The sequence below is a fragment of the Eutrigla gurnardus genome (genome assembly GCF_963514095.1).
Source record: "Eutrigla gurnardus genome assembly, chromosome: 5".
NCBI lineage: Eukaryota > Metazoa > Chordata > Actinopteri > Perciformes > Triglidae > Eutrigla > Eutrigla gurnardus.
Window position 1 is genome coordinate 25,794,674 of NC_139919.1, and position 27,580 is coordinate 25,822,253.

At 45.0% G+C, this 27,580-nt stretch overlaps 2 protein-coding genes across 4 annotated transcripts; one reads left to right on the top strand and one right to left on the bottom strand.

The window, feature by feature from the left end:
• On the top strand, nucleotides 1-6,521 carry rmnd5b (required for meiotic nuclear division 5 homolog B). 2 transcript variants are annotated; one of them, XM_084009280.1, is made up of 10 exons: nucleotides 1-107; nucleotides 1,540-1,716; nucleotides 1,861-2,003; nucleotides 2,082-2,219; nucleotides 2,359-2,459; nucleotides 3,126-3,292; nucleotides 3,536-3,701; nucleotides 3,841-3,943; nucleotides 4,029-4,183; nucleotides 4,515-6,521. In XM_084009280.1, exons 2-10 carry the CDS (start codon nucleotides 1,578-1,580, stop codon nucleotides 4,576-4,578), a joined length of 1,176 nt encoding a protein of 391 aa, XP_083865406.1. In that variant the 5' UTR covers nucleotides 1-107; nucleotides 1,540-1,577; the 3' UTR covers nucleotides 4,579-6,521. The 2 variants fall into 2 exon arrangements, with proteins under 2 accessions (XP_083865406.1, XP_083865407.1); XM_084009281.1 differs by lacking the exon at nucleotides 1-107 and adding an exon at nucleotides 536-559.
• A 1,025-nt stretch (nucleotides 6,522-7,546) lies between these two features.
• n4bp3 (NEDD4 binding protein 3) lies at nucleotides 7,547-27,530 on the bottom strand. 2 transcript variants are annotated; one of them, XM_084010299.1, is made up of 10 exons: nucleotides 27,344-27,530; nucleotides 12,332-12,603; nucleotides 12,079-12,241; nucleotides 11,277-11,486; nucleotides 10,852-10,973; nucleotides 10,515-10,710; nucleotides 10,340-10,432; nucleotides 9,989-10,240; nucleotides 9,564-9,822; nucleotides 7,547-9,075 (listed from the first exon to the last, which is right to left on the bottom strand). In XM_084010299.1, the coding sequence occupies exons 2-10, from the start codon at nucleotides 12,568-12,570 to the stop codon at nucleotides 8,705-8,707; spliced, it is 1,905 nt and encodes a 634-aa protein (XP_083866425.1). In that variant the 5' UTR covers nucleotides 12,571-12,603; nucleotides 27,344-27,530; the 3' UTR covers nucleotides 7,547-8,704. The 2 variants fall into 2 exon arrangements, with proteins under 2 accessions (XP_083866425.1, XP_083866426.1); XM_084010300.1 differs by lacking the exon at nucleotides 27,344-27,530 and adding an exon at nucleotides 21,983-22,102.
• Nucleotides 27,531-27,580: the final 50 nt, after the last annotated feature.

Sequence of the window (27,580 nt, forward strand, 5' to 3'; positions counted from 1 at the left end):
AAGGCAGAATGCGACACAGGAAGATCCGCATTTACGACTGCTGGTGAACTGGTGCCATAACAGGCAAGTGGCTAACGCTAATGTTTGCTAACTAATTAGCACGATAGGTGAGTGGCGTTTATTTATTATCATATCCTACAATTCAGTTAAAGGCGAGAGGTGTTTTAAGTTGTGGGGTGGGACACAATAATGAAGACAAGCGGGTTGTCATTGTCCCCTGAAACCATTTAGGCCTTGTCGGTCAGCAGCTGGCTAACACCAACTAACAGCTAGCTAAGTAGCTGCTAGCAAGAGCGAGTTTTGTAGCTAGCCAGCCACTGTGAGAACCGTTTGTTTATGTTAGCTGTGCGACAGCTCTAATCGCCCGAATTACCGCATCGAATCAGAAATACATGGTCAGTAGTTTGTGGCACTTCGCCTCCATCGTCGCTTATTGTCGTAACAAACGTACGAACTGTGGTGATGTGATGTTAGAATAGAAATGCAGCTGGCGTTTATGTTGGTTAGCTCTATCACGGTAAATGCTAGGTGGACATTTTCTGTATTCAGCTTATAAACGGTGAGTTACGGCGAAGCTACACCTATCAATGCTATGTTTTTTTGAACTAATATGAAAGTAAAAATATCGGATCAGACGCTCAAACTAAAATCACAGATCAACATGTTATTTTGGTAAACGTTACCTGATGATTAGATTAGACTGGTTGTGACGCTAGCGGGGACTAACATTAGTAAACACCAGGCCGCAGAGTACACAGTGTGCTTGCGTTTAACATTGTTAAGGCCTTGCTGGTGTTCAGCAGTGTCACACTGGGCCAAACTTTTAATAAGGGGCAGCACTGGGTCGCTTTGCCTTTTGTTCTCTTAATTAAAAAAATAATAATAACTGTCTAGCAGCTGTCAAATGACGTTGCATCTCAGCGCTCTTGTTCAAGAGGCAGCAGTGGGATTCTCGGTATGACATCAGTTTTGTTAAATGCTGCAGGCAACTGGCTTTGGGACATTTAAATAATGGCTTTAAAAAAATAGATCCACAATGCAATTGTGTTGGATTTTCTTTTGTGGTCAATCTACTGCAGCAAACTGCAAAGAGCTGCAAACACAAGTTATTTCAGACATCAGTTGGGGCTAACTTATCACTATTGCATGTCTGTTGGCAAGATTTGTGTTTGAACTCATTTTGAAGATGCTGGTCACAATTCCTTAACCAGAAACTGATTCCAACTATTTAAAATAAATAAATAACCTACTTCAAGTTTCTCACATGATAGGATTTGCTGATTTTCTGTGTGTTATGTGAGACAAGGCGAGTATTGGGAGCCATTGCCTTGGGCTTTTGGAAATTGAGATAAAGATTTCTTTGATGTTTGATATGATTATTAATTGAATGGAAGTAACTGTACAATTCAAAACAACATGTTATTGTTCTCAAATGATCTAATATCCGTATTGGTGTTAAGAAATCCAGTTTTAGCTGTTCACTGGTTTTGACCTGTATTATTCTCTTGTTTTACCCCCCTCCCCCCCTCTTAAATCTAGGTGTTTTTGTGTTGTGTGTGAGTGTTCCAGTCTGAACCATGGAACAGTGTGCATGTGTTGAGCGGGAGCTGGAGAAAGTGCTTCATCGCTTCGTAATGTACGGCCACCAGTCCGAGGAGAGGCTAGACGAGCTGCTGCGCAGTGTCTGTGAGATACGAGGACAGCTAGTTGCTTTTGGTAAGAAAAACTATCAACATAACATTTATAAGTTTATAAGTTCAGTGACATTTATTAGTTTCACCCGTGCTGTTTCATAATTAATCAGGTGCATATTATTGTAGATATGCACAGTGAAGGCTTTTTCCTTTTTGTCTCTTGCAGGAGTACAAGATGCAGACTTATCAGTCCTATCTCAGACTATGGCACAGTGTTGTAAGAATATCAAAGAAACGGTGCAGATGCTCGCCTCACGACATAAGGACATCCATGGCAGTGTATCAAAAGTGGGCAAAGCCATTGACAGGGTAAGGACAGGGATCACCTTTCTTTAACGTTTAACATTTGGAATACATATACTTAACTTTTGATGTTATTCGCTGCAGAATTTTGATGCAGAAATCAGCGCTGTGGTGGCAGAGACAGTGTGGGACACCCCAGAGAGACAGAAATACCTGAGCGAGACCATTGTGGAGCACCTGTACAGACAAGGCATGCTCAGTGTCGCAGAGGATCTTTGTCAGGTAAGTAGCCCTGAAGCCTTAAAAATGGCTGATTGGCTTTAAGATGTTTTATTATGGGGCTTCAAATCTAGTGTAACCCTTGTCTTTTTTGTCGGGATGATAAATTAATGAATTAAAAGTGATCACTTCTGTCTTCTAGGAGTCTGGTGTAGTTATAGATATGAGTATGAAGCAGCCTTTCCTGGAACTGAACAGAATCCTTGAAGCTCTGAGGATGCAGGACCTCAGGCCGGCACTAGAGTATGTTTTCTTTTTCACCTTATATGTGTTTAGACAGCCATCCTCTTTTTCTGTGTCTGTATCTGCAGAGGACCCTTTCCTCTGCCTGTATTTTCTCTTGGCGACTTATTTTTCTGTGTTTGGGACTCTTCTGGGTGTCGGCAAAGAGTATCTGCACCCCAGCCAATAAGCACAGTGTGCAGCATGTTGTCATTGCCCTGGGTCAAACACCGCCGCTTTGTCACGCCCCTCGGCGTACCGAGGTTCATAGACCTCACGGGTCTGACACAGCGTTCCTTGGTCTGTTTTCATACAAAATCCAGCACCTTCCTGCAGGTTTTTGAGGAGGTGTGGATGTGTTTATGTGTGCTTTAGAACATTACTGCCATGAAACAGTCAGAAAATAACATTTTATTCTCCTGATTCAGTGCTCACTAAGGCAAGTCCCTTTCACCATTCGCTCTTTAGCTCGCTTTCTCTCTGGGGAACTCTGGTTGTTTAATAGAAATTAAGACCAAATATGCTGAAGGAATTTCTATTGAGATAAGGTTTACTTTGGTCAACAAAACTCCCTCTATCAACAGATATTTGAAATATTTTATTCCTTCTGCCATTAGGCTGCTAAATTTAGACAGTAGCCATTTTAAATGATGATTTTTTTTTTTAATATGCATTATTCTTTCTTAGGTGGGCTGTGACGAATCGGCAGCGCCTTCTGGACCTGAACAGCAGTCTAGAGTTCAAGTTGCACCGCTTGTATTTCATCAGCCTGCTCAGTGGGGGAATCGGCAACCAAATGGAGGCCTTGCAGTATGCCAGGCACTTCCAGCCCTTCGCCTCTCAGCACCAGAGAGGTAGAGAAGATACAGTGGCATCATAGTGAATGTCCTGACATTGAACACACAAAAACGCTAAACTCAAGTTGTGTATCACGTTTTTCTTAAACTTAAAAATAATTAAAGGCTCTGACTTTAAAGAAGAGTTACCACAACAACTTTGGGAATTGTACAACCAAGAAGGAATGTCAAATACTTGATTATTTTGAGGATGTCCTCATGTAATGTGGTTTTCCACACCTGTATTTTTCATCCCTGCAGATATTCAGATCCTAATGGGCAGTCTGGTGTACCTGCGTCATGGCATTGATAACTCTCCGTACCGCAGTCTGCTTGAGACGAATCAGTGGGCCGAGATCTGTAACATCTTCACCAGAGACGCCTGCGCTTTGCTGGGCCTCTCTGTAGAGTCTCCCCTCAGTGTTAGGTTAGTAAACCATTAGCAACACACACAGGATTCATCCCAGATGTACAACATGTTGTCTTTTTAAGCCTGTGTGCTTTAAAACATTTACATTCAACTCCAGTCAAACTCTTATAAATGCTGCCTGTGTATTTCTCTGCAGTTTTGCATCAGGCTGTATGGCCTTGCCGGTGCTGATGAACATCAAGCAGGTGATCGAGCAGAGACAGTGCAGCGGCGTCTGGACGCACAAAGATGAGCTGCCTGTAAGTCCCTCTGAATATCCAAACGACATCCATCACTAATGCTTTTTCAGAATTTAATAGATTTGCATCCCGTCTGTCCCTGTAGATTGAAATCGACCTGGGAAAGAAGTGCTGGTACCACTCCGTGTTCGCCTGCCCGATCCTCAGGCAGCAGACCTCGGAGAGCAATCCCCCGATGAAGCTCATCTGTGGCCACGTCATCTCCAGAGATGCCCTCAACAAACTGACGAACGCTGGGAAGTAAGTCGGCAATACATCCTGATTTGATCGATTTATACGTGTATGGTAATTTCTTTGTTGTAATGTCTTGGATCAATACGTTTATCTCTGCCATGCTCATTCATGATGAATTATTTTTCAAGTAAATTGCATTGTATTTAAAGCCTATATTTATTATTATGTTTTGAAAATGACAAATGAATGGCTTTCCACAAATCAATCATGTTTATTTTAGAAAATGGCCAGCTGTATAAAGTGTACAATATTTGTAGTTAATCAGCCAAAGCAACAAATGCTGTGTGTCAAACTAACAAAGCCCGCTGTAACATCCGGTTCCTGGTCTCGTCCTCAGGTTGAAATGTCCGTACTGCCCCATGGAGCAGAATCCGTCACATGCCAAGCAGATCTACTTTTGATACCACACACTTTCTTCACGAGTAAGGATGAAGTTCCCTGGAGCTCTTTGCGTTTCCAGGACCATTTGCTCTGGCCCTTTTCCTCTGTCCCTGGCCCCTCGGCCTGTTTATTGTAAGCATTAAGGTTTATCCCAGTGCTCCTCTGGACAGCCTTGGCCATCCTGTAACCCACCTCGGACCCTCCAACTTTGCATAGTGTACAGAGTCCAGCAGGGATGGTCCAACTACAACCTGTAGTAGAGTGAGGAGTCTGTCAGTAACGAGAACAGCCTCACAAAGAGGCACCTCTGAAAAAAGGTTCATTCATCGAAACTTATTTGCAAATGCCTGCAGAGTTATAGGTTTATCTTTTTAAAGTATGTAATACTTTATAGTGTTTTGTTTTCCTCGGCTTTATCGACTGTTTGAGTTGGATGACTGCTTCTTCTTTTTCTTCTTTTTTTTTTTTGATGACGGAAGCAGTTGAATGATAATGGATGGGTGAGTGTGGGTAAATGCTATAGATTGGGCAGTTTCTGATTTCAGAATGGTAATAAACTTCTATTATACATGAGAAAAACCACAGAAATCTAAACGGTGTTGAAGGTTTATTATTTCCTGGTGAAGGGAACTGTGGAGGTCTCTCTTCAATCAAACTCTTGATTGTGACCCATTTTCTCCTCCATAATGTAATAAAGGCCTCGCGTAGCTTGAAAGTCACTGTCGGCTGATATAACCATCTGTCCAGTAAAACAATTAACTCATCACTGGAGGAACAGCTTTTTTTTGTTTTTTTCTTTCGTGACTGACTGCACCAGCAAGATTTTTCCCTCATTGTAGAAGCCATTTGTCTTGTTCTATGTATGTATTTAACAAACAGTGACAAAAAGGAAACAACAAAAAAATATATACTACTGTGAAATGTGCTTTGTTTCTATTTTTCATTGCAACCGGCTCATGTAAGATAGTAAATTAGAACTGAACAGTGCATAATGAACACTACTGCATAGCCCTCAGAACTCTCGACTCAACAGTTCACACGGCGGTTGTGCCATCGCCTCACTCAGCCCCCGCTTTGTGTGCCCTAAGCTTGCGAGCCATGTGATTTGGAGATGTAAAGTGGTGTGATGGTAGCCGTATGGTCTGACTTGCAGTGACTGTAGGCTTGTGATTCAGCTTTACTCGTCGTGGGTGGGGGAGTCCTCTGATCATCGTGGCTGTTGTTTAATATATACTTAGGGAAAAAAAATGCCTCCGCTGCATAGCTTTTATTTAAGATGGAGTCAGAATAGAAACAATAAAATGCATACATTTCCTCAGGGCTCATTGTAAACGGTTCACACCCTACTTTGCAGTTGGTATTAAAGGTGTACATTTATATAAAGAGTCTCAAACAAAGAAGATGACATATTTCACTGGTGGTTTGGATGCTACGGGAGTTGGGCTGGTGGTGTAAGCTTACACTCGGGAGGGGAAGCGTGTCACAAGGCATTCTGATGTACAATACTGGTGTGATTAGATCAATGCTACTAGTGCAATTTCCCCGGTGTCCTCTCTAAAGCGGTGATGTCACCTCACACACTAGTGAGGCTCATTAGTTCAGCACCGCACCAGCACAGCTCACACTGACAATGCAACATTACACTCAATATGAAGTCAGAGTTCCACACTTTGCTCTTGGTTTTCGTTTGGAAATGGGTTAAAGAACATGTTTTTGTGTGGACTTTGGCTGAGTTTTTCCTGTTTTTAATTTTCTTTCTTTGGTTGACAATCATTCATTGCTTCTTCGAGTGTTCCTTCAGAATAGACCGCTAGCGCTCCGTACTTCTGTCGTATTAATTTTGTTGAATGTTTGCATTTCCGGCTTTTGTGTGTTATGCAACTTTTATTGTAAATATTTACCCTCTAACATGTTTCATATACTTGCATCTGAAATTAAAATAAAAAATTTATACTCCAAGTCACTTTTAGAGGCGTGTAATGGCATTTGGTGGTGGCCTGCTCCCACTAAAACTCACTATTTTCCTTTCATGGTTGTATAGCTGCCCTTCTTTCATCACCACATGGTGGCGCTGTTGCTGTATTATCTGTACTCTGACATTCGAGCTCAAGCTAGTTTTTTTTTTTCTTCATTTGAATGAGTTCCACAGCAAGGAACCATTTATTTTCCTATGTGAATTAATATTAAATAATCATGCGAAGGCATCAGATGAGCTGCAGCGATGGCGTCCAGCGCTGCAGCCCTCCCACGGAGCGATAACGTGTGAGGTAAGAATCCTTTTCTCATCCCACTTCAGTAAACCACTGCTGAGCTGTACAGTTATATTAAGCCCCGGTTTATATAATGTTTTAAATGCCAAGATAAGGGCCTTGTGAGTCAGCAACAGCTCATATCTATTCACATGACCCTGGTAAAAATAAAATATCTGGTTATGGACTTGCATGTCCGATCTCTCACTTTTCACACTATTTTATAGATGCTCTGCAAACATAACCATTTTTTTTTTTAAAGTCAAGTGTTAAGCTTTCATCCCCGCCAACATATCCGTGGCACTCTGTCATAGTTTGCACATTTGATGGTTTCCACTGAAGTGCTTTTTTTTCTTGAGCAAACAGGGATCCTCCTATGTTTCCATCCCGGCTGACCTTCCGTCGGCCTGCTGTCTGTACGGCAGGAGATGGTATGCGGGGACTGGCCGGGTAGAGCGAGGGAGGGCGTTAGGGAGAGGCTGAGATAAGGATTCAAAGCTCAACCCCTAAAAGCCACATTAGTCCCAGCAGCCTCTGCTGCTCTGTTGTTCATTCTGCCACAAAGCTCCTGTCCTTGAGGTTTTATTGGCACGCTCTGTGGAGATTTTAAGCCCCTTCTGAGCAGGCGGGCGTCTGAGCCCTCGGGTGAATGCCATCAGTCACACCGCTAACATTTTGACAAGTGATTTCTGTTGAGTTTAATTCAGACGACGGCAGACAGAAAACAGCAGAAAAACAAGCTTTTACACCACTTCATAAATGTTTATTAGGAATCCAAAACAAACACATATATACAGTTTAAGTCCAGTAAACAGACAAGAGTCACAGTAGGTTGAAGGGTCGGTTGAGAGCTGGCGTTTTGAATGTTCATATATTAATAATAAACAGTACAAAGAGAACATCCTCACCTATGTCATGCATTTAGTTGTCATTGGCTGGTTATGTGCACCAATAAGCAGGGCAGTTATGTTCAGCGTCCTAATCTGTTGATTGAAACCAAAAGATGTGGAGATATGCCCATTTAAGACAACAGTGTGCTTGAAGTACCGTGACGAAAGGCCAATAGAATCAGAATGACGCTGTACAAAATCTAACAGGAGCTGGAAACTGGATGAGAAAGAAGTCACACACTTCCAGTTTCTGAAGTATAGCACACAGATTTTTCTTGATGGCACGGACACGCAGCATTAGTACCTTGGCACCAGTTCACTTTAATCCTTGATCCTTAACCCAGAGATGCAGCTTTCCTTCGCAGAACCTTCTGCACAGACTGACCAGGTGCTGAGATGTTACTGGGTCACACGAAATCCCTTTGAATCCTTTGGTTAACGATGCAGCAGTCCAAATTACCAAATTAACACACAAAATATTAACCATCAAGATATCGACTTGCTCATTTACAGGTTTGTAACTGGGAAGATGTGTTAAGCAGGACAATCTCAGGTTATGGGTCCAGTCTTTGCAGGATCGAGGCATCAAACAATCAACAAGGGAATGGCAAACGGACTGGAAACTGGATGAGCCCATTTTCCGCCAGGAGAAGAAGGTAGAGGAAAATTATAAATTATATATAAAGGAACAACTCAGAGTGAAAATTTTGACTTAATATCTAATATTTTTTTCATAGCGGATCAAAAGCTTGACTCGGGGGCACATTTTCTTCTTTATTTTCTCACTTTTTCATAATGACTAACTTGATATCTTAAATTCTGACAGGTCAAAACTTTCCTTTTTTACATTTTGTCTTCGTAAGTAAACATTTCTAAATGATCTCTCATGTAACGTTTACTTATTTTGAGTCACTCTCTCAATTTTCTTTCCTTCTCCGGTGGACATGGGCTTCAGTAGAAAAACAAAATAAAACGGTTTGCATTGCAAATACCAGGGAGTGTCACATTCAAATTTCAGACGATTCAATTCTCTCTATCCACGGCAAACCAGAGGAAGGTCTGTCGTCTTGTTTTTCACTCGCTCTCTCGCTCCTCAGCTCTGGCACCTCTCTTTCCAATGTCCCATCTCTGCTCCCACCTCCTCCTCCTCGCTCGCTGCCTCCCCTCAGCTGGTGCACTTCCCTCTCCAGCGCTTCATTGTGGTGGTACATCTCCAAGTAGCTGGCCTGCAGCTCCTTCTGGTAGCGGATGACCTTGTCCTTCTCCATCTGCCACGTCCTCCTCTCCTCCTCGAAAGCCGTGGCCTGGGCCTCGCTCTGGCGTCGCTCCAGCAGGAGCTCTGCTCGCAGACGCTCCTCTGTCGAGCCCCCACACCCGCCTGGAAGCAAGAGGTTCACATGGCTTCAACTACAGTCCGGCGGGGGCCGCAAGGGAGATAAAGTGAAACACATTTGGGTGCAGAGAGCTCCTGACCTAGTTGGTCAAATATGCCGATTTGGGGTCCAAGCCTCTAAAATAACCCAGACGAGCTCCAGCTATGTTGATAAAAAGCACAGTTTGGATGCCTCACTTGATGTGATATTAAACAGACATCAATGGCATATAATTACCCTGCTGCTTTCACATTTTTTCCCATGGATGTCAGCCTGGCATGCGCATGCTTTAATAGTCTTGTTGTTTTTTCTGTGGTTGAATGGTGATCAGTCGGATTCATGTAAAGAGACTTTGAGACTAAAGTGCCGCGTCAACAAATGATCTCCAGCTCTTATCTGTGTTATGACTAAAGTAACGGGTATTCCTTTTAACCATCAAAAGCACGTCGTTGAAACATTCCAGCCATGGTAAGGGACGGACACATAAATCTACCTGTCGCTCCAGCTGAAGGACCCTCCTCGGCTCCTTTTCCGTCCTCGTGTGCCGTCTGGGAGGGGCATCTGCGACGCTGCGTCCCCTGCAGGACCAGCTTCAAAGCGTCTATCTGGCCCTCCCTGTTGCGAAGATCTGTACGGGTCTCTCTGAGCTGGGTCTTCAGTTGGAAGATCTCACTCAGCTTGTGGGTCACCTCTGCCTGAGAGTCCCTGAGCTGCTGCTTCAACAAGGAGATCTCCCCTGACTTCTGGCAAACCTGAGAGAAATAAAGGAGGAGGAGGACATTTTTACGGACCTGGCTATGATCGTTTTAAGAGGACAAACAGGGAAGGAATTCAGTTACCTGCAGTGTCCCCTGTAATTACTATTTTCTAAGTGCTTCTCCCTGCCGTAAAGTGACCCCCACCCTGTTGAGAACATACCTCCCACTGCGTCTCCTCCAGAGTGGGACTGGTTCGCTTCGCCATGGCTCCAGCCCCCTCGCTCCTCTCCTTATTTAGGCCGTCGAGTTCCTCCTGCAGCCGGTTCTTCTCCTGCTGGGCCTTGAACAGCTGCAACTGCAGGCTGCGCTGGGAACGCTGGGCATGCTGGGAAACCTGACGCAGCTTGGCAGCATACAGGCGTTTCAGCTCCTCCACCTCCTTCTCCCACAGACGCTGTTTCCCTTCAAACACCTGCGTGTGCGGCGAGCAAGTTGCGGGTCAAACTTCAAAAGAGAGGCAGGCGGGTGTATAGATGGATGGCGTGGAACAGACCTGTGACAGGACATTCACCTGAGCGATGGCGCCCTCACTCTCGTCCAGGTTTCTCTTCATCTGCTTCAGCTCGTGCTCCTTCTCCACCAGGCGCTCCTCCAGATCCCGGACCTGAATCAAAGACGTGAAGGATTTACCAGTCTGTAAATCATTCTGACCTGCTCATCCTGCCACCCATCTGTGCTCAGCTCACCACGTCCTCCACAGACAGGGAGAGTGTCCATTCGTAAGGGGGTGGAGCCTCCCCTCCATATGGAGCCAGGCGGCTCAGGGTTGCCATGCTCCGACAAGCCACCTCTCCTAAGGCCACGCCCCCTGGCCTCACAGCCCTCGGGCCCAGGGAGGTGCGGTCCAGGGAGCCGATGGTGTTGATTTGGCCCATAGATGCACTAGGGGAAAGGGAATCCAATTAACAAGCAGTTCTCTTCCATAATCACCCACCCACACAGTCATTATGTATAAAAAAATCTATTATAGCAACACTTCTTTTGAATATAAAGTAGAGCTGAGACAATAATACTGCGGCAGACCTGATGTGCGACAAGTGTGGGCGGAAGGGAGGCCGGTACGGTGGCAGGCTGCTCATGGAGTTATGGCCCGAGTCTGACAGGTTATCATCCTCCTGGCTCATCCCACGCACCGAGGAGGCGGCCTACAGTCATAATTACACAGTTATTCATCGCGGCAGCATTAATAGATTGAGAAAAGGTTCATTTTAGTCCCAAATAACGACTGAACAAATCATGAGAACATTCGTTTTTTTGCTTCTGTAATTAAGGGATCCAAAAGCTGAATCACTTGTTCCCCCTCAACTTTCCAACAAGTGTAACTGAAGTCTATGAGAAGTAAACCAGATAAACGGATTAACCATCTCCTTGGCAGAGAGTCAATGACTGGGCACGCAAATTGATTAATGGGACCTGGACCCAGGCTTAAAGATCAGGTGTTCAGATACCTTGTTACTACTGGATGTCGGTCCTCCGTGACGGGAGGGCGAGGAAGAGGAGGACGAGGTGGAGACAGCTTTGGGCACGTGAGCGTAGGCTCTGTGAAGCCCGTTGGAAAGGCCGTGCTCCACGTCCTCCGACTTGGAAGACGGATAGAGGTTTTGCATGGAGCTGAAATTCTTGGGGGTGACGGGCTTGAAGGCAGACCTTAAACGAGCCTGGAGGGGAAGAACCGGGAGACGTTTAGAGGATGCAGCGATAGTAGAAGAGAGCGGAGGCTAGAGAGGAGAGAGAGACCTTACTCTGAGTAAGCAGCTGTGCAAGCAGATACATCGCAATGTTTCTATTAAATCAATTCTGTCCCGCCCTGCGTGTCCGAAGAGTCGATCAATTTGAGCAAACGGAATAGGTGAGATTCGATTGCTGCAATAAATTCAGCAACACAGCAATTGGCAGATTCTCAATCCATGCTGGTTCACTGGAGGAGATTTAAGGCTGTTGTACCACGCTGCCAGAGACGTATGAATGTGATTCTGATCAATTTAACACGCCAGCAGCCAGTCAGCGTCTGGCTCTATGTCGTTTTATAAAGAGAACACAACGGGAAGTCATTCAGCCGTCTGAATCCATGAATGAGACTCGCCCTTCCTCCTCATAACTTCTGCTTGGGGTTACTTTACATTTAGGATTAATGCTAAGTATTTCACTCTGATAGTAATAGAGTTGAATAATCTAATGCACACGATGCCTAAAATGTAAATAGACTTCATAACATTGGCCCTTTGCAGTGATTTAAACAACCATATTCACCTTCTCGTACTTTCCCCCGCTTGGCAGCGAGTTCTTTGTCAGATCTACCTCGGTTCCGTCTTTATGGTAGACCTTGGCGTATAAGTTGTCCTCCTCGCGGCCACCGGCAGAGCCGAGGCCGGAGATGACGTCCGTCTTACCGTCGCTTGCTTTGGGCTCTTTTCTGTTTGGAGGCACAGCAGGTCAACTGAGGTCAAGTCCTGTCATGTTTGAAATTAACGAGAAGCACCTTCACAGCTTCATAGACACTCACCTGGTGATGTTGAGGTAGTTGAGGAGCTCTCTTTGGGTGAAGCCTTTCTTCAGGAGGCCGTTGGCGTGTTTGGGTCTCACCTGGGGGACTGCGAGGCTGCCTTTAGTTGGAGACACGTCTGGCCTCTCCACCAGGCTGCCTACACTTCCCATGCCGCAACGGGACGCGAGGGGCAACGGGTTCCGGAAGTTTTTTTTGGGGCCGCGGGTCAGAGGAAGAGTCTGGACTGAGGTTGCCATTGGTTACAGGGCTCCCTGGGAGAGTAAGGCGCTCTGTAAGACAAAAAAAAAGGAAGAGGAGAAGGTAAGAGTTAGACCTGTTTACAGTAAATAATGAGCTGTTAACCAAGATGACTGAGCTCTTGATGGCAACGTGTCATTATAGGCTGTTAAGATGCTCCCTTGGCAAAAGATTTTAAAAGCCAGGTGCCTGTTCATTCTTTTAAAGCTGCAACCAACCTTACCATAGTATGCTGCTATTTAAGCATGTTAGTATGCATTTGCATAGCAGCATTTGATAATCAGGACTAAACAAATCCTTCAGATTTATCCTCTGGGCACCATGACTATCTGTCATAAATCCATCCATGTCAACATTTTAACCTCTAAGGTTAAAAAAACGAAGCTGTGTTTTTCCTCCTTTAGTGAAATAAACTCCACTTATTGCCCCTTTTATTACCCGGAGCTGTTTCATCAGCTGTGATTCTCTGTACAGACAGCTGTCTCAGAGCACAGGTAGAACAACTCAGCACAACACCGCAGCGTAGCACTTCTACTAAACACACACACACACACACACACACACACACACACACACACACACACACACACACACACACACACACACACACACACACACACACACACACACACACACACACACACACACACCAATAAAAAAAACATCTTATTATAGGAGAACATTGAATGTAAAAGTAGTCTTGACAGACCAATTTAAAAATGGTGGATTTTATAATGCAGCATCTGTCTTTTCATCCTTTATCAACAGGCAAATGAAAGGACAACAGGATCACAAGAATGAGGTAGGACAGCTATGTCACATTACAATCTAACTCTGATGCAACTAACTACGGCAGGGCTCATTTCCTCAACATCAAAAGTGGAAAAGAGCCATAAAAAAAGAGCTTCTGGTAACAACACGCGTCATAGATAATAAATCATGTGCTGCTGCAGTTTATTTTGTTTGTTTTTTTCCCCTCATGAAAATCCTTTGTATCCAAGTGTGCCAATGCACAAGTCTAGCATGGCTTCAACACATTTCCCACAGATATGATGGCTGTCTGTGTGAGATTATCCCGTCAGTCACCGCAGGCATTTTGTAGAGAAAAGAAAGAAAACAATGACAAACTAAACCAGTTGCCAAGTTACCCCGACACCTACCTCGAGGCACTATTGTTTTTGTCAATCTGTGTTTGAGCCTCTTCAGCTCCAACTCAATCTTCTCTGAACAGCGTCTGTCAAATCACCCACATATCCGCTCCCTTGGCTCTTTTCAGACAACCTCATTAAGGCTCACTATTGATTTCACCCTTTTGACCCTCTCCCCTCCTCGTGCATAAACACCCCCCGGCAGCCATAAAACATCCTCGCCGCCGTAAAACACGCCGCGGCCTCCGTCTACAAACACGACCAGAGGGGAGCAAATTCTGGTTTTGTGCTTAGCCAGTTTATGTGGCACTCATAGAACAGGTAGAGGATGAATGGCCGGGGTTTTGGATTCATTTTATTATATTATGAACCAGAGAGAACTTAAACACTGCTTGAGATTGGTCATCCATCACAAAGATGGTGTTATTGATCTCTATGGTAATGCATTCAAAGACATCTGATAGTGATATTTGAGATTACTGCTGCCAAAAAGCACTCTACTGCAAAAGGTATGTTTGCAAGATCCAACCCAAAAGATCATCATGAAGAAAGCATGAATGTTGTTGTTTTTCTCTTGCTTTTGAATCATTTTATTAGAGTGTCCTTAAACGCACCAACAAGCTGAGCTTTCAGACCTGCTCCTGCACTCCTGGTCACTGCAGAGCAATAGCAGAACTAGCAGAAGAAAAATAAAGCAAGTCATGGTCACTGAGATGGATTGATTAAAGTCTCAAGCATGTTTCAGGTCAATGCAAGATGTGGTTTTTGTTACAACGTCCCGGGTTTGATTCCAGCCTTGTGACCTTTGGGTCATTCCGTGTCATTTCATCAAATGCCTCCCACCTGACCATCTTAGAATGTCCTGAAAAAATTTGAGTACAAAGACACACTTGTTAATAGGACAAATCCAAAATATTAGGTCTCTACTGTCAATAGTTTTCTCATGAAACATCATTGAATGAAGGGTAGTTTAGACGGTTTTTGGCATCATGCTCTGAAAAGTGTTTCATGAGAAAACTATTGACAGTAGAGACCTAATATTTTGGATTTGTCCTATTAACAAGTGTGTCTTTGTACTTGAATTTTTTCAGGACATTCTGAGATGGTCAGGTGGGAAGATTTTCAATTTGATGAAATGACACGGAATGACCCCTTTGTGTCATGTCACCCCCCCTCTCTCACTCCCCCACTTCTTCACTGTTCTGTCAAATAAAAGGTAAAAATATCCCTTACTTGACAGAGACCATGATTTATTGCTGGTTGCTCTCGAGCGATTTGCAACGGCTGCTTGAGGGATCGAACGTGCGCTCATCCCGATTCCTCGCCGCCTGACTCACTTCTCAGCCAGTAAAACACACACTCATGACACACAAGCTGTCCAGAAATATACGAGCACGGACGCCCGCAGCGACACTCCTCTCGCTTCTAATACAATCCACGTTTATGAAGTGCTTTGCACCGCTGGCCCCCCGACAGTTATAACAATTATGCAAATGGTTTGAATGGGCAGAGGGAGCTGTGGACCGGCAGCTCCAGCCCACTCCACTCAGGGCTCTCAGCCAGTCCGAGATCAAAGCAGCCCAAGCTGCTCATGTTTATATTCATGAGGTACCAGTCCTCCCGATGTTAAACTTTCCACTAAAGCATCCGGCTCGTAATGAGCCATCATAACACGGGTCTGAACTCACGAAGAGGAAAGAAACCTGATAATCAATGAGAACGATGTCATCAAACAGAATGTGACAACCGGGTCCGACCGGGAAGTCTCTCTGTGTCTCGGGTCATGGTGAGACACGATGGGTATGAGTCAGTGCAGGTCATGCTGAGTGTGAATATGTGTCCGACACCATATGAATAAATCATGAGTATGCCAAACTTACTGGAATGGCCACTGGCCAAGGCCTGACACAGTATTTTGTTTTAGGAACTTTTTTTTTTTGCTCCGTTAGTGTCTTGTATCTGCCAAAGACATGAGAGGCCGATCGATGGCTTGATGGGAAGCCTGGGCTGAAGTGAGGCAAAGCAATTTATTTTGGGTAGATAGGAGGGAGGAGAAGAAAAAAAAAATCCTTTTAGGTTGCAACCACTAAATCTTCCAGGACTGAAGAAATCTTGCATCCAGTTGTTTTCCATAATTGCCTTCTAGTTTATGGGCCCCCGAGTAAACCAGGAGACACAGAAAGATTTACAGCCTGGCCCCAACTAACCATGGGGCCATGAAAGGCAACACACATCCCTAAATCACACACACACACACACACACACGGATCAAAGCGCTGCTTCCTACCAACCGTGAACTGTAACGGTCTAATTGAAAAGTCCTCTGTTCTTAATTTATACTGCTTTCAAAGCAGTGATGAGCTTTTTGAAAAGCAGCTAACTTTGATCAAGCCTAAAAAAATGTTGAACATCAGTGAATCAAAGTGTGCAGGTAACAGGTGAGCCCCTCTATCCCTCTGATGCCGTACACTTTTATCTGCGTGGCCCCACCTTGAAAACGTCAAATGCTGTGAGTTAGAGCTCTAAAGTAAAAATCAAACACATTTACTGACTTCACATCAGGTCAGCACACCTCGTCAGCTGAATGGAGCCGAGCAACAATCACATTATTTCATCCAGATAAAGCCTTTCGTAGTCGAGAGGGAAACCTGCTGGGTGTGAGTCCGTAAAGCCGTTCTCCATAGTGAAGGTTCTGATCTCCCAACTCACCCAGAAAACCACACAACTGCCACTTTACTATAATCACAAAGAAAACGAACCACGCAGCCTCCAGGAGGACGTTCCCTCCTAAAATATTGTAATCAGGTGTCCTGCGAGGGGGGGGAGCAAAGCTTTCAATGAACACTTGAGCGTGAAGAGGGGGACATTTCAAACCCTCGGAGACACAAAAGGTTAAGACCGGGACTGGAACGGAGGAGACAAGGAGCCAAATTCCAAAGATACTTTAACACAACACAAGCTCGGGCTCGTCATTTGTTGATGCACACACAAAAAAAAAAACCCCTGCTCACTCCCACGGACGCTCACTCACACTTGTGAGCGGGTCACTCAACAAAGCTCTAGGAAAAAAAAAAGAAGCTTGTGCACGGCTCGCAGCGCCGGACCCTCCTGCCCTCTCTCTCTCTCTCTCTCTGTCTCTCTCTCTCTCTCTCTCTCTCTCTCTCTCCACTGATTCATGATCAAAGTTTGTTTACGTTTGTGTAACTTTGCAGGTTACATCTGAGCCTCCCCCACACAGCCAACTCTGTTACATTATATAAGCCCCGTCCAAGTTAGTTGCGTCAAACATTATAGTGCGATTAGCAAATCATCCGTATAAATGTATTCTACAGAGAGCTGCAGTGTTATATTTAACTCCCACGCTGCCGTGACAGGATATAGCGGCGGTTTGTTGCGGTGTCAGAGGTTTGATGCGTCATGCTAAGAGATACATTAGGTGAATTATTTCTTCTGCCCACTGATCTCTGCAAACTGTGGCACAAACAAACGGCACCAAACGTGTTGCCAAAATCAAATTAAAAAATCAGTGTAAATCAGTGTTACTTTATCTCATAGCGCAAAATGAAGTGAATTCAATTGCTTTGACTGTCTACATCTGTCTACATCTGTCAGCAGCAGCAGGGTTTGCCGTGCCGGAGGCCGACTGCAGGAAGGAAACGCACTTTACTACACGTAAAGAATAAAGGAGCGCTCCACTCTCAGATTGGATATTCCACACTCGCGTGTAATGAGCGAGTGTGAGAGAGTGTTTCTGGCTGGGGGGCGAGAGAGAGCAGAGCAGCCTTCTAATTGGTAGCAGGTTATTCATTATGGAGGGGAGGCAATCAGGCAGACAGGCCCCGTTCCTCTACGCACAACCCGGAGGCCTCTTTCGTGGGAGCGGAGATGCTGAAAAGCGTGGGGGTCGTGACATTTTCTCTGATTCTTCAGCGTCTGAAGGGCAGTTTGTCATGTATCAAGCATCTGTAAAAATCTGACGAGCTACATGAACACACAGACGTTTTGTTGCCTCGAGCTAAACTGCCTCGAGGTGATTCTTGTCTTGTTTTTTTTCCTGAATGAGAGAGCAGTCAGAAACTTCACGTCGAAAAGGTCGACTTTAATTTCCACGACACTCGAGATGATGAGCAGTCAATTCACCGGCGGTCAGACGTGGCGGTGCTAAAGCTGAAGGCCCAGTGTTCAGGCTCACACACTCTCCATTGATGAGCAACACCCCAGTCTTTACAGGGGTCAGCGGGTCATATTTGTCATGGCCGTAGTTACAGGGCGCTATTGAGCGCACAGGCGTTTTATTCTATGAGTTCTGACAGTTGAGAAGGGAAGAAGACTGGAGCAGCTTGAATACCATACTATACCCTAGTATTCCCTCCAATCTCATAATTAGGTATACAACACGGGCCCTATATGGCTGGCACTGTGTGGTGCACAAAAATGCTTTTTTTTTAAAGCAATACCCAGTTGCTAGACATATAATTTCACGTTTAAAAGTGTCTACACTACAACACACTATCACTTTCGTGCAAAAACCTTTTTTTGCATTCTTATTTCTATATGATCAATCAATAATTTGAATTGTTTTTATGGTTTTGCCATTTAAAATGCGATTTGTACATAGCCTCATATATTTTACTTAAATTTTAAAATAAGTCCCCAATTATTACTGACCCAGATGATAAAAACCTTCAAAACTCTGGACAATTTGGGAAACAATCACATCAGGGATCGGCTTTTAACTGGGATTCGCTCCACAAAATCAGCTGTTGGGACTTCCTCTGTGGCGGACCAGCTGAGGTGGGTTTCCTCACTTTGTATCCGTCTGCACTGCCTTGGCCTCCTCTGCTGACGTTACTGTATTGAGTTTCTGTTCCGAAATCTATTACTGGCTCCGACTACAGTAATGTTGGGGTTATCTGGGGTGGCTGGACTGGTGTTTCGTGGAACCTTATTGATCATGGATCTGACTGATGATGGGGAAAGCTGCTTCAGCATGGAGTAGATGGCACCCGAGGGATTTCCACCGCTTACCTCCAAATGTATTATTGGCTATTAATAAATTTATTCCACAACCCTCTTTTGGTTCCAAAAGTGTGAATAGTTCGTTAAAATATTCAAGCGTCTTCAATTTGAGGTGTGAAAAAAGTTTAATTGTATGGGAACATTATATTGTTGGAGACAGGGTAGTGGAAAGGATTGATTGCATAATCCCTAGCTTTGATTAGACAAATGACTGTATTAATCCCTTAGTGAGGTTACGAGTTCAACCTCTGTGTGTGTGTGATAAAGAAAGATTAGAACCAGCAGCATAAGGATAAGCAGCTGACCTCTGTGTTGTTTATAGTCACACACACCACATCTTCCTTCACAATAGAATCCATGAAGGTATCCAGCAGCAGCAACTTGATAATTCACACAAAATAGTGAAAGTGGGGGATGAACTGGAGGAAGTACATCGCGACGCATCCAAAAATTGCTAAACGCTGGCCTCCTTTTCCACCCGTCGACTCTTCTAATATCATACGGCACATAATGTAGAGAACAATGATATCAAAATAGTGGTGGCAGGTTTACCCGAGTCTACGTGGGGGTCCACAGTAGATTTTATCAGCTGTAGTTAGCTAGCTAACTACGTGACCTAATGCTAACTCCATGGCTGACTTATTAGTGAATGTTAAAGAGCCCTTTAAAGGGCTCTCGATAGCTAGCTACATGCGTGATATCGTGCTAAAGCTAACAGGTAACAGCTAGCTACATGCGTGATATTGTGCCGAGGCTAAAGCTAACAGGTAACAGCAAGCTACATGCGTGATATCGTGCTGAGGCTAAAGCTAACAGGTAACAGCAAGCTACATGCGTGATATCGTGCTAAAGCTAACAGGTCTCGAGCAAAAAGTAACAAGTTGAGGATCTATTTCGAGGACACGGCAATATAGAAACAGTAGGCTATGGTTCTTGAAAAGTAGTTAGTATTAGCCTAGAGTGATTAGGACATAGTGTTATTTTGTAACATAACTCTGTTTGGCCGCATACTTTTTCACGAGACAAAGCTTTTAGTGCTATCCCAGATAATGTTGCTGCGAGGTCCTAATCTTACTTTACAGGCACTTAGACAAAAAAAATATGACGCGGAATATGGATAAAAAACAGCACTGGACATCCTTGACTTGGCACATCCAAGATATTTTAAGATAATGCGCTACAGAAGAAAAATAGACAATTTCATGTCTCATTAAAAAAAATCTGCTGGCTTGTCTACTCTGGACCCTCCTAAACCGTGATGAATCTTGTAAAATGCTTATTTGTGGAGTATTACAGTGCTGCTGGGAAGAATATTCCAAATATAGTTTTGTTTTGTTTCAAATATTCCACCAGCAATAAAACACACTGATAAAACACAGATTTCCAGTTTTCCCTTTGGTGTCGTGAAGGAGGTCAACAAGTGCATCCGTACCGAAATATTTCCTCTCTGACTTCATTGGAATTTGCGAGAAAGCAAACACAATTTATTTCACCTTATCCTGAATCCAGTTCGAGTCTCGCTTCGCCGTTGGGTTTCTGTTCAACAAGCAAAGCCTGTACAATGTTTGCCAACTGCTGCTATCAGCAGAGTGTGTTCAGCACAGAGCACAAGTCCACAGCGATGTGAGGAAACAAACTCACATTCCTTACATTTCTCACCAGGTAATTATTAATGTGCCTCCACATAACTTCATACAGCACTGATATGGGTGGTGGGACTGTTTCTCTGCTGCAGGCCCTGAAGTGTTGTGGGTTATTTTCAAAAAAATATATATTAAAATGTCTATTATCCAAGTTGCCTTAGTTCCCATGAGAGCTATGTTGGTAATATCAGATAATGACTGATAATTCTACCACATAATCAGAGCAGGGGAGCTATATTGTGTTAAATTGAGCTGATAAAGACAAACAAAAATCAAAAGAGCTTGTTAAATTCATTAGGGCGAGGAGGATGCCGGCGACGTCAGCAGAGACTCTTTTCTCTCTGTGGCTTCTTTGTCTCCTGGAGCGGTTCACGTAGGCGCCACCGTTCTGTGATTACAGAGATAGAAATCGAGCGGCTCCCACATCCACTCGCACCTGAGCCCTTTTCCACTTAATGCTGCCGTGAACTTGCATCCATCCGACCACGCACCCTCGGGCGTTGGACCAAGCAGGAAAATGCGTGGACTGCAGCTGAATATTGATTGGGATTAGGTGAACGGATATGCATTGACGCACGGTATGACGGCTTTAAATGGTGATGCTGTCTTATTTAAGCCTAAAGAAGCCGCATAGACAAAAAAAAAGAAGCTTGATCACATCCCAGCAATATTTGTCTCTGATCTCATCTGCACTGTAACACCAGGAGGCTGCGTGTCAGGTAAACACCGATGCTGACGTGTGCTGATGCCGAGTCACAGGATCAGCACTTTTTTCCTCCTGGGGAGTTTCTGGGTAAATAAAGGCAGTGTTTGTTGTTCATCAGAGCAGTGTGGGAACTACTGAACATCCGCTTGTTCCGCCTTACCGGTAACAATGGCACCAAAGCAACAAGAAACCACAGTGAAACGTCACCAGGAGGAGGGTTTCACCTCCTTCTGCAGCTGAGTCCTGAATAGTCATCGGGGGGAGATGGAAGACCAGAGACACAAATAGACCAGAAAAAGGAAGAAGAAAAAAACAGAAGAAAGAGAAGTGCACAGCTCGTTGTGGCATATAATCACATATATTGTTATTTAAGCACCATGCGGCTCCATTTGGGAACATTCAATGCTGAACGGTTAATTAGCATATTTGTTCTGTGCCGCCGGAGGTGAACGGGGAGGCCCGCTGCACAGTGTGACGTCATTCGCCCCGGGAGAAAAAGTTCAAAAGTTAGCTAATTCCAATTCAACTCCACTTAAAAAAAAAAAAAAAACGAGCTTCTGGGATGAGTAATTAACGATCGGACTGCCTTCCTCTTTTCTCTCTGCAGCTTAAGCTGATGATGCAGCCTTAAAAACCGCAGCGAGTTCAGGGCACGTTGAGCCGGCTGGCATGTAAATAAGTCAAACCTTCCCCAGCAGTGAGCTCAGGAATGTATAAAATATACAACACACACAGACACACACACACACACACAGGTTAGCCAGGCTCTCGCTTTGATGTGAAGCCCAGCTTGACACAGCAGACTGTGGAGGTACTTTCAGTATCAGAAGACGGACTGAAGTAAGCAAAAATAACAAGAAAAAGAAAAATGTAGGAAAAAAAGTCATGTATTTACCTGTATGTCCGTAAAAATTCACTGCTCACTCTATTCCTCTCTCTCTCTGTCTCATGCCCGTGCTACTGATTATCACACCACATGACTTCCTGTTTCTCGGTCTGTGATGGGCAGGCGGGAGGTGTGGATGGGAGGGAGCTGCCCCGTCCTTCCAGCTGATGACTTTGCACACTGATCTAAACGGATGACCAAGCTGATCTTTGAGGGTGAGGATGGCTTCAACACAGACAGCGTCATCACTGGATATTATGTACCTGTGTTTTATGGGAAATCACCTAGACGACCTCTGCAGCTGCCGTTAGTCTCCTTTGAGGATACGTGGTACTTTCCTGGTCAACCCACGCCCTCTCTCACTTTTCCCTCCTCACCTGCTCATCGCTTTGTGCTCTTTCAGGCCTCTCGGTGGCCGCTGTGGTCGGACTCGTTCTCCCAGTTTCCTGAACAAAAGCCCCGCATGTGAACCAGCTTCGAGGCGTTCAATCCAGACATCCTTCACTGACGTCCAAGAGCCAGCATCGCCGGACAAACACCGACGACACAATCGGCCTTGTTTGCTCGCGGATAATGAGTCAATAACGAGGGATCGGACTGACGATAAAACTCAGACAGCAGGAAGATAAAGAAAGAGGGATGAGGGTTGGAAAAAAAAATAAAACAACAGCACAGATGAGGAATGGAAAATGAGTGTGTGTGGGGGTTGTCTCAGCGTCTGGACAATAGTCTGAGTGTAAGTCCCCCTTCTTGAGGCTGGGTCACTTGACGGGTTCTGCATCGTATCAAGTTACATAACTCAAACTGGAGACGCTTTGCATCTGAGGAGGGGGGTGAGAAAAGAGTGGACATTGTTCTCTGCCAGTTAACCAGGAGGAGAGCGACTCCTTTCTTCGCCATGCAGTCCAGGCATGAACCGCATGGCCTTCTTCTGGACTTTTTTAAAGTTGGCACCGATAGGTGGGGGGCGCACAGGAATCCCAGCTAATAAAGCACCTTGCCAAGCAAGAGATGCACAATGTAGCGATTGGCGCGCTATTAAAGGCATTCCAGGGAAGGAATGCGATGTGTTGTGGTGCCCCTTCGGCCCTGCCGGGTGCAATTTGAAGAAAATCAATGTGTGAATTGAAAGAAGGGGATAAATCCATCAAAAGCTAGGCTAGCCCAGTCTAACACTTGAGCAGGTGCCACTGTAGTACCCCTGTCATTATCTCTGACCCCCGCAGGCATATCCAAGCCTCAGATTCCACAGATTGTCAGTTGTAAGTCAGCTGGCCTACAAAGGGAGGGTTGCATGTGTGGATGGATGGAAAAATGGCAGAAGCAGGAGGGAGGACGGGACAAAGAGTGAATAGGAATGTGGAGGTCCAGAAACAACAGAGAGGGACGAGTCGGGGCCTGCTTACAGATACTGTACCTGTCTGACCGGTCAACTAGACACAAGACAACAACTCACTCTAGACTAATTTCCTCTGCTTAAGCTCTTCAGGACAATAACGTTACAGGAAGCAGCTATGGGAGGCACGCTGGATGTCTAGGCCTTGAGAAATAACATTATCCTGGGTCAGGCACCCACCTGAGCTCGCTGCGTCTGTAAGACATGAGATATTGAAATTCTGTCAGTAAGGATTAAAGAAGAGTAAAGTATTTTTTATCGCATAGACAGATTTCACATGGGCAAATACAATTAAAAGGAAAAGAAATGTGCCTATTTGTTTTCTAGGTGAGAACATTGATGAGTCACCGAGCCAAGCAGATTTTGTCCGGGAGATCCAAAACCTGTCGGCGAGCAGAAAATCAAACCATATCTTTAAAAACAAAGACAGGAAAAAAGGGCAGCGCCGGTGAGTCTTGACCACCGTTCCACTTTACAACTAACTGTAACCTTCCAATCCACCGTATTGATTTGCTGTGTAAAAAGAACAGGTTGTGACTGCAAACTGAAACGCTGTTGGAGAGAACAGAGCAGCGACTGATACTTACACACAGATATAAATAAACAACAATGCCCACTCGCAGAGGAGGGCCTCGACTCGCTGGCCTTTTGTTCTGCAACGCTACAACTCTTCAGACTACAACAGACAGATGCAGACCGGGGAGTTCTGCTGCTGATATCTATAGAGGGCAGGTGAGCGCGGTCGCTCCTCAATGGGAGATAAGCCGGATCAATAAAAACACAAGGAGGCGATAAGACTCGGCCGAGTCGCAGGGAAAAGAGGCTCCATTCGTTAACGAGACAATAGTCTAGCAGAGTTAGAGGCTATTTCCATGTGACCTCTGAGTTTGTGACATTTAGATACAAAAGGTCACAGCATGGGCTCCGTGCACCTTCCTACACTCTCAGACCTCTCCCCTCTGAAGGTCACGGGGTCCCACTATTGTTCGGCAGTCAGACGACAGGTCAACCAACCACGCAGTCAGTTATGACCCCGGAAACACTGACCTTTCCGCGATTAAATATGAAATGCAAACCAGGTTTGCCAAGAGATTGCTAGAAACAAGAATGTAGGCCACTTCGCTGTAGCAACGTATTCTGTCAAATCCACCCATGCTTACTCACACTTCACTGATACAGCATCAGTCTGGGATGTTCATGTTTTCCACGAGTGTTTTGTTAGAAAAGTTTCCAAAAGTTTGTTAAAATAAGAAGTAATTCAGCTTAAGTCATAGTTCATAGTTTATTTTTAAATATGTCAAGAGGAAATATGAGGAAATGGCGACACATACTTTCAACCATCAATCTTCTTCAATAAGGAAACACCTGTCGCTTGATGATAATAATTAACTTGGGTGTGTTCTCTGTATTGGCACTTGGAAAATAACCCAATTCAAGCCTGTGAGGCTGAAGTTGTGAACAACAAATCAATGTTTTACTGAGGCTCAAACAAGCAGGATAACCATGTTAGTTAATGTGGTTAAGTTAACTATACTCTGACCTTTTCTTACACAGATTTTGAGTAATGCCATGAAATCTACAACCATTTACCGTGAAAGCTTTGAGCTAAACAGCCTTATATCCAACAATGCTGGAATCTAGGCAGGCGGCCCTGCACGCCAAGCTACACGGAGCTTTTCTTAACCCGGGCAGGCTTTAATCGCAGCGACAGGCGGCCCAGAGATCGGATCAGGCCGCGGGCAGAGAAATGATGGTGGAGTGAAAGCCTTAAAGCATAAGAGCACAACACTTTCCCCCCGAGATGGCTCAGGCGTGGCCTTGCCTCTAAAGAGTTCATGAGATGGGTGCAGACAGGACGGAGAGAATAGGGTGACAGGGTGAGCCCAAGATTAGGAGCAAAAAGTGAGAAAAAGGGGGTGAGAATCCGAGGAAAGCGGAGTTGAGGAGGGGAGACGGACCGGAACTCTAGTGTATAGAAGAAGAAGATGAAGGGCTGATTAGTGTTTGATTAGCCGGCTCGCCTGAGGGGAGAGCTCTACCAACACGGTGCCATTATGACTTCAATCTCCTCGCTACACCATCTGTTCAACAGGAGTATGCATGACTGACCCGCTCTGCACCGACACGCTTCACAACCAGAGAAAAGCCTAACAGTGTATTGTGCTGGACCTCACAGTGGTGATTTTACACTGACAAGTATTTAGTTGCACCTCTATTCAAGCTTTACATCGGGGCAAACAGCATACTGGGGGGGGCGTGGAGTTTATTCAGACTTACTGTGCTTGAGGGAGAGGAGTTTGTATCCTCCTCTCTTCTAGGTTTGGAGAAGCAAATGGTCAGCAGACTTCTGACCAATCAGCAGAATTTGTGTTTCATCAGCTGCTTTAAAAAGGAGACACACACAACGTTTGCACGAACACACGGGGGAGTGTCAACCCCCCCTCCGGGAGCTCAAACAGCTGAATGAAGACATCAGCTGTCTGGCTGATTCTGCGAAGAGACGAGCAACGTCAAAAAATCTCCCACTGAGCTTTCGGCAAATGGGAGGGCTTTGCAATTTTGCCAAAAATCAAGCATCATTTCACTTTTGTTTCCATGTTGATAATCATGTTTCATTTCTTTTTCTCCAAAATGACGACGCCATCATGAGCTGTCAGAGCTTCATGGGAATTGCTTATTTGAAGTGACAGACATCCAAAAACTCCAGAGTGTTTGAGGCAGGCAATGTCAAACTTCACAGAAGAGAATCGGCACATGTTGCTTCATTTGATTATTCATTATCAAGATGATTTCCTGCAGATTCCCCGATCCAGAAGTAGGATCAGTTCACCCAAATCACAGAAAAAAAAACACATTTTATCAGATAATACGAATGTCGAGCCATAAGGGGAGACAAAAAACATAAAGCTATCTGCGTGTAAAAGTATTGGTTACAAAAACAACTCATGTGTTTGTGTGATTTGACCATTTGAACTGTTATCTCTTAGTCAGTCAGACGAGACGTCAGACAACTCTGACGCCGCACTGCTTGATTTTGTTTTGAGGGGTTTTTTCCCAGTCGATTGCAAAATCTCATCCCTCATTGAAGAAGTGGCGTGTCTGAGATTGAGAAACACACTTTGTGTGGTGACTTGAACCCTTATCTCAGTCATTGCCATGCAGCGATCAGTCAGTCGTACACACCAGCAGAGACAGCAGTACATCACCCTCCTATCACCTCTTTGAACTCTCCTCCTAAATTACAGGAATGCTTACCACACGGTCTCCAGCAACAGCTTTTTTCTCTCTATTGTCAAACGCGGCCCTTCACTCGCGTCAACCCACAATCAAAAAGGACTCTTCCTGCAACGCTCCGTGAGTCCTCAGGGTCAGAGGTCACCTGTGGCCTCTGGTCTCCACGACAACAGCCTGGCAGTCCCCAAGACCGAGCCGGTGTCTTTACCCCCCCCAACTCCACCCTCCACCCACACACTCAGGCACACAGAAACAGCTTTTGTCCTGGAACTCCTGTGCATCAAAAGAGAGGCTGGAGTGTGAGCTTCCACCCAAACATTTACAGCCATGAGGGCCAAAACGCCACCGTTCAGCACACCGTGGTGGAGACCACCATGGCTGCAAAGTGACAGGAGATAAATGGCAAAACAAAAAAACAACATTGTTCATCCATCAGTATCCCACACACACACACACACACACACACACACTCACAGACATGCAGCCAGTTGGCAGGTCAAATCAACAAACCGTGAGGATTAACCCTGATTTAGGGACTACAACTCTCTGATCCGGTTCAGAGCAACACTGTGTCATTACTTTACACGCTTTGCGTCCTCGGGTCTGGTCTGCAGAAAGTTTGGAGCATGCCCTCATCATGCACAGCAGTAGTGCCACTGATTCTCGCGCTGCAGCGATGCATGGTGCGCAGGGGGAGCGCACAAGCAGGATCAGAAAGATTAGGAAACATTGGCACTCACCATATTCTGCACGCAGGACATCTCTTGGACCAGCACTGGTACTCTGCTGCAGTTTTCTCTCCCTCTCTCCCTCTCTGGTTATATAATGAAACAACGTTTACGTGGCTCCGCAGGATATTTTCCAGGACTCGGTGATCTGCCCGCTGAGGAGAGAGGAGCGCAGACTGAGGGCTTCTCTTTTCCCTCTCCGAGGTTTGAACGGAGTGAGAGGAAACATGAGAGTCGAGGGAACATGTG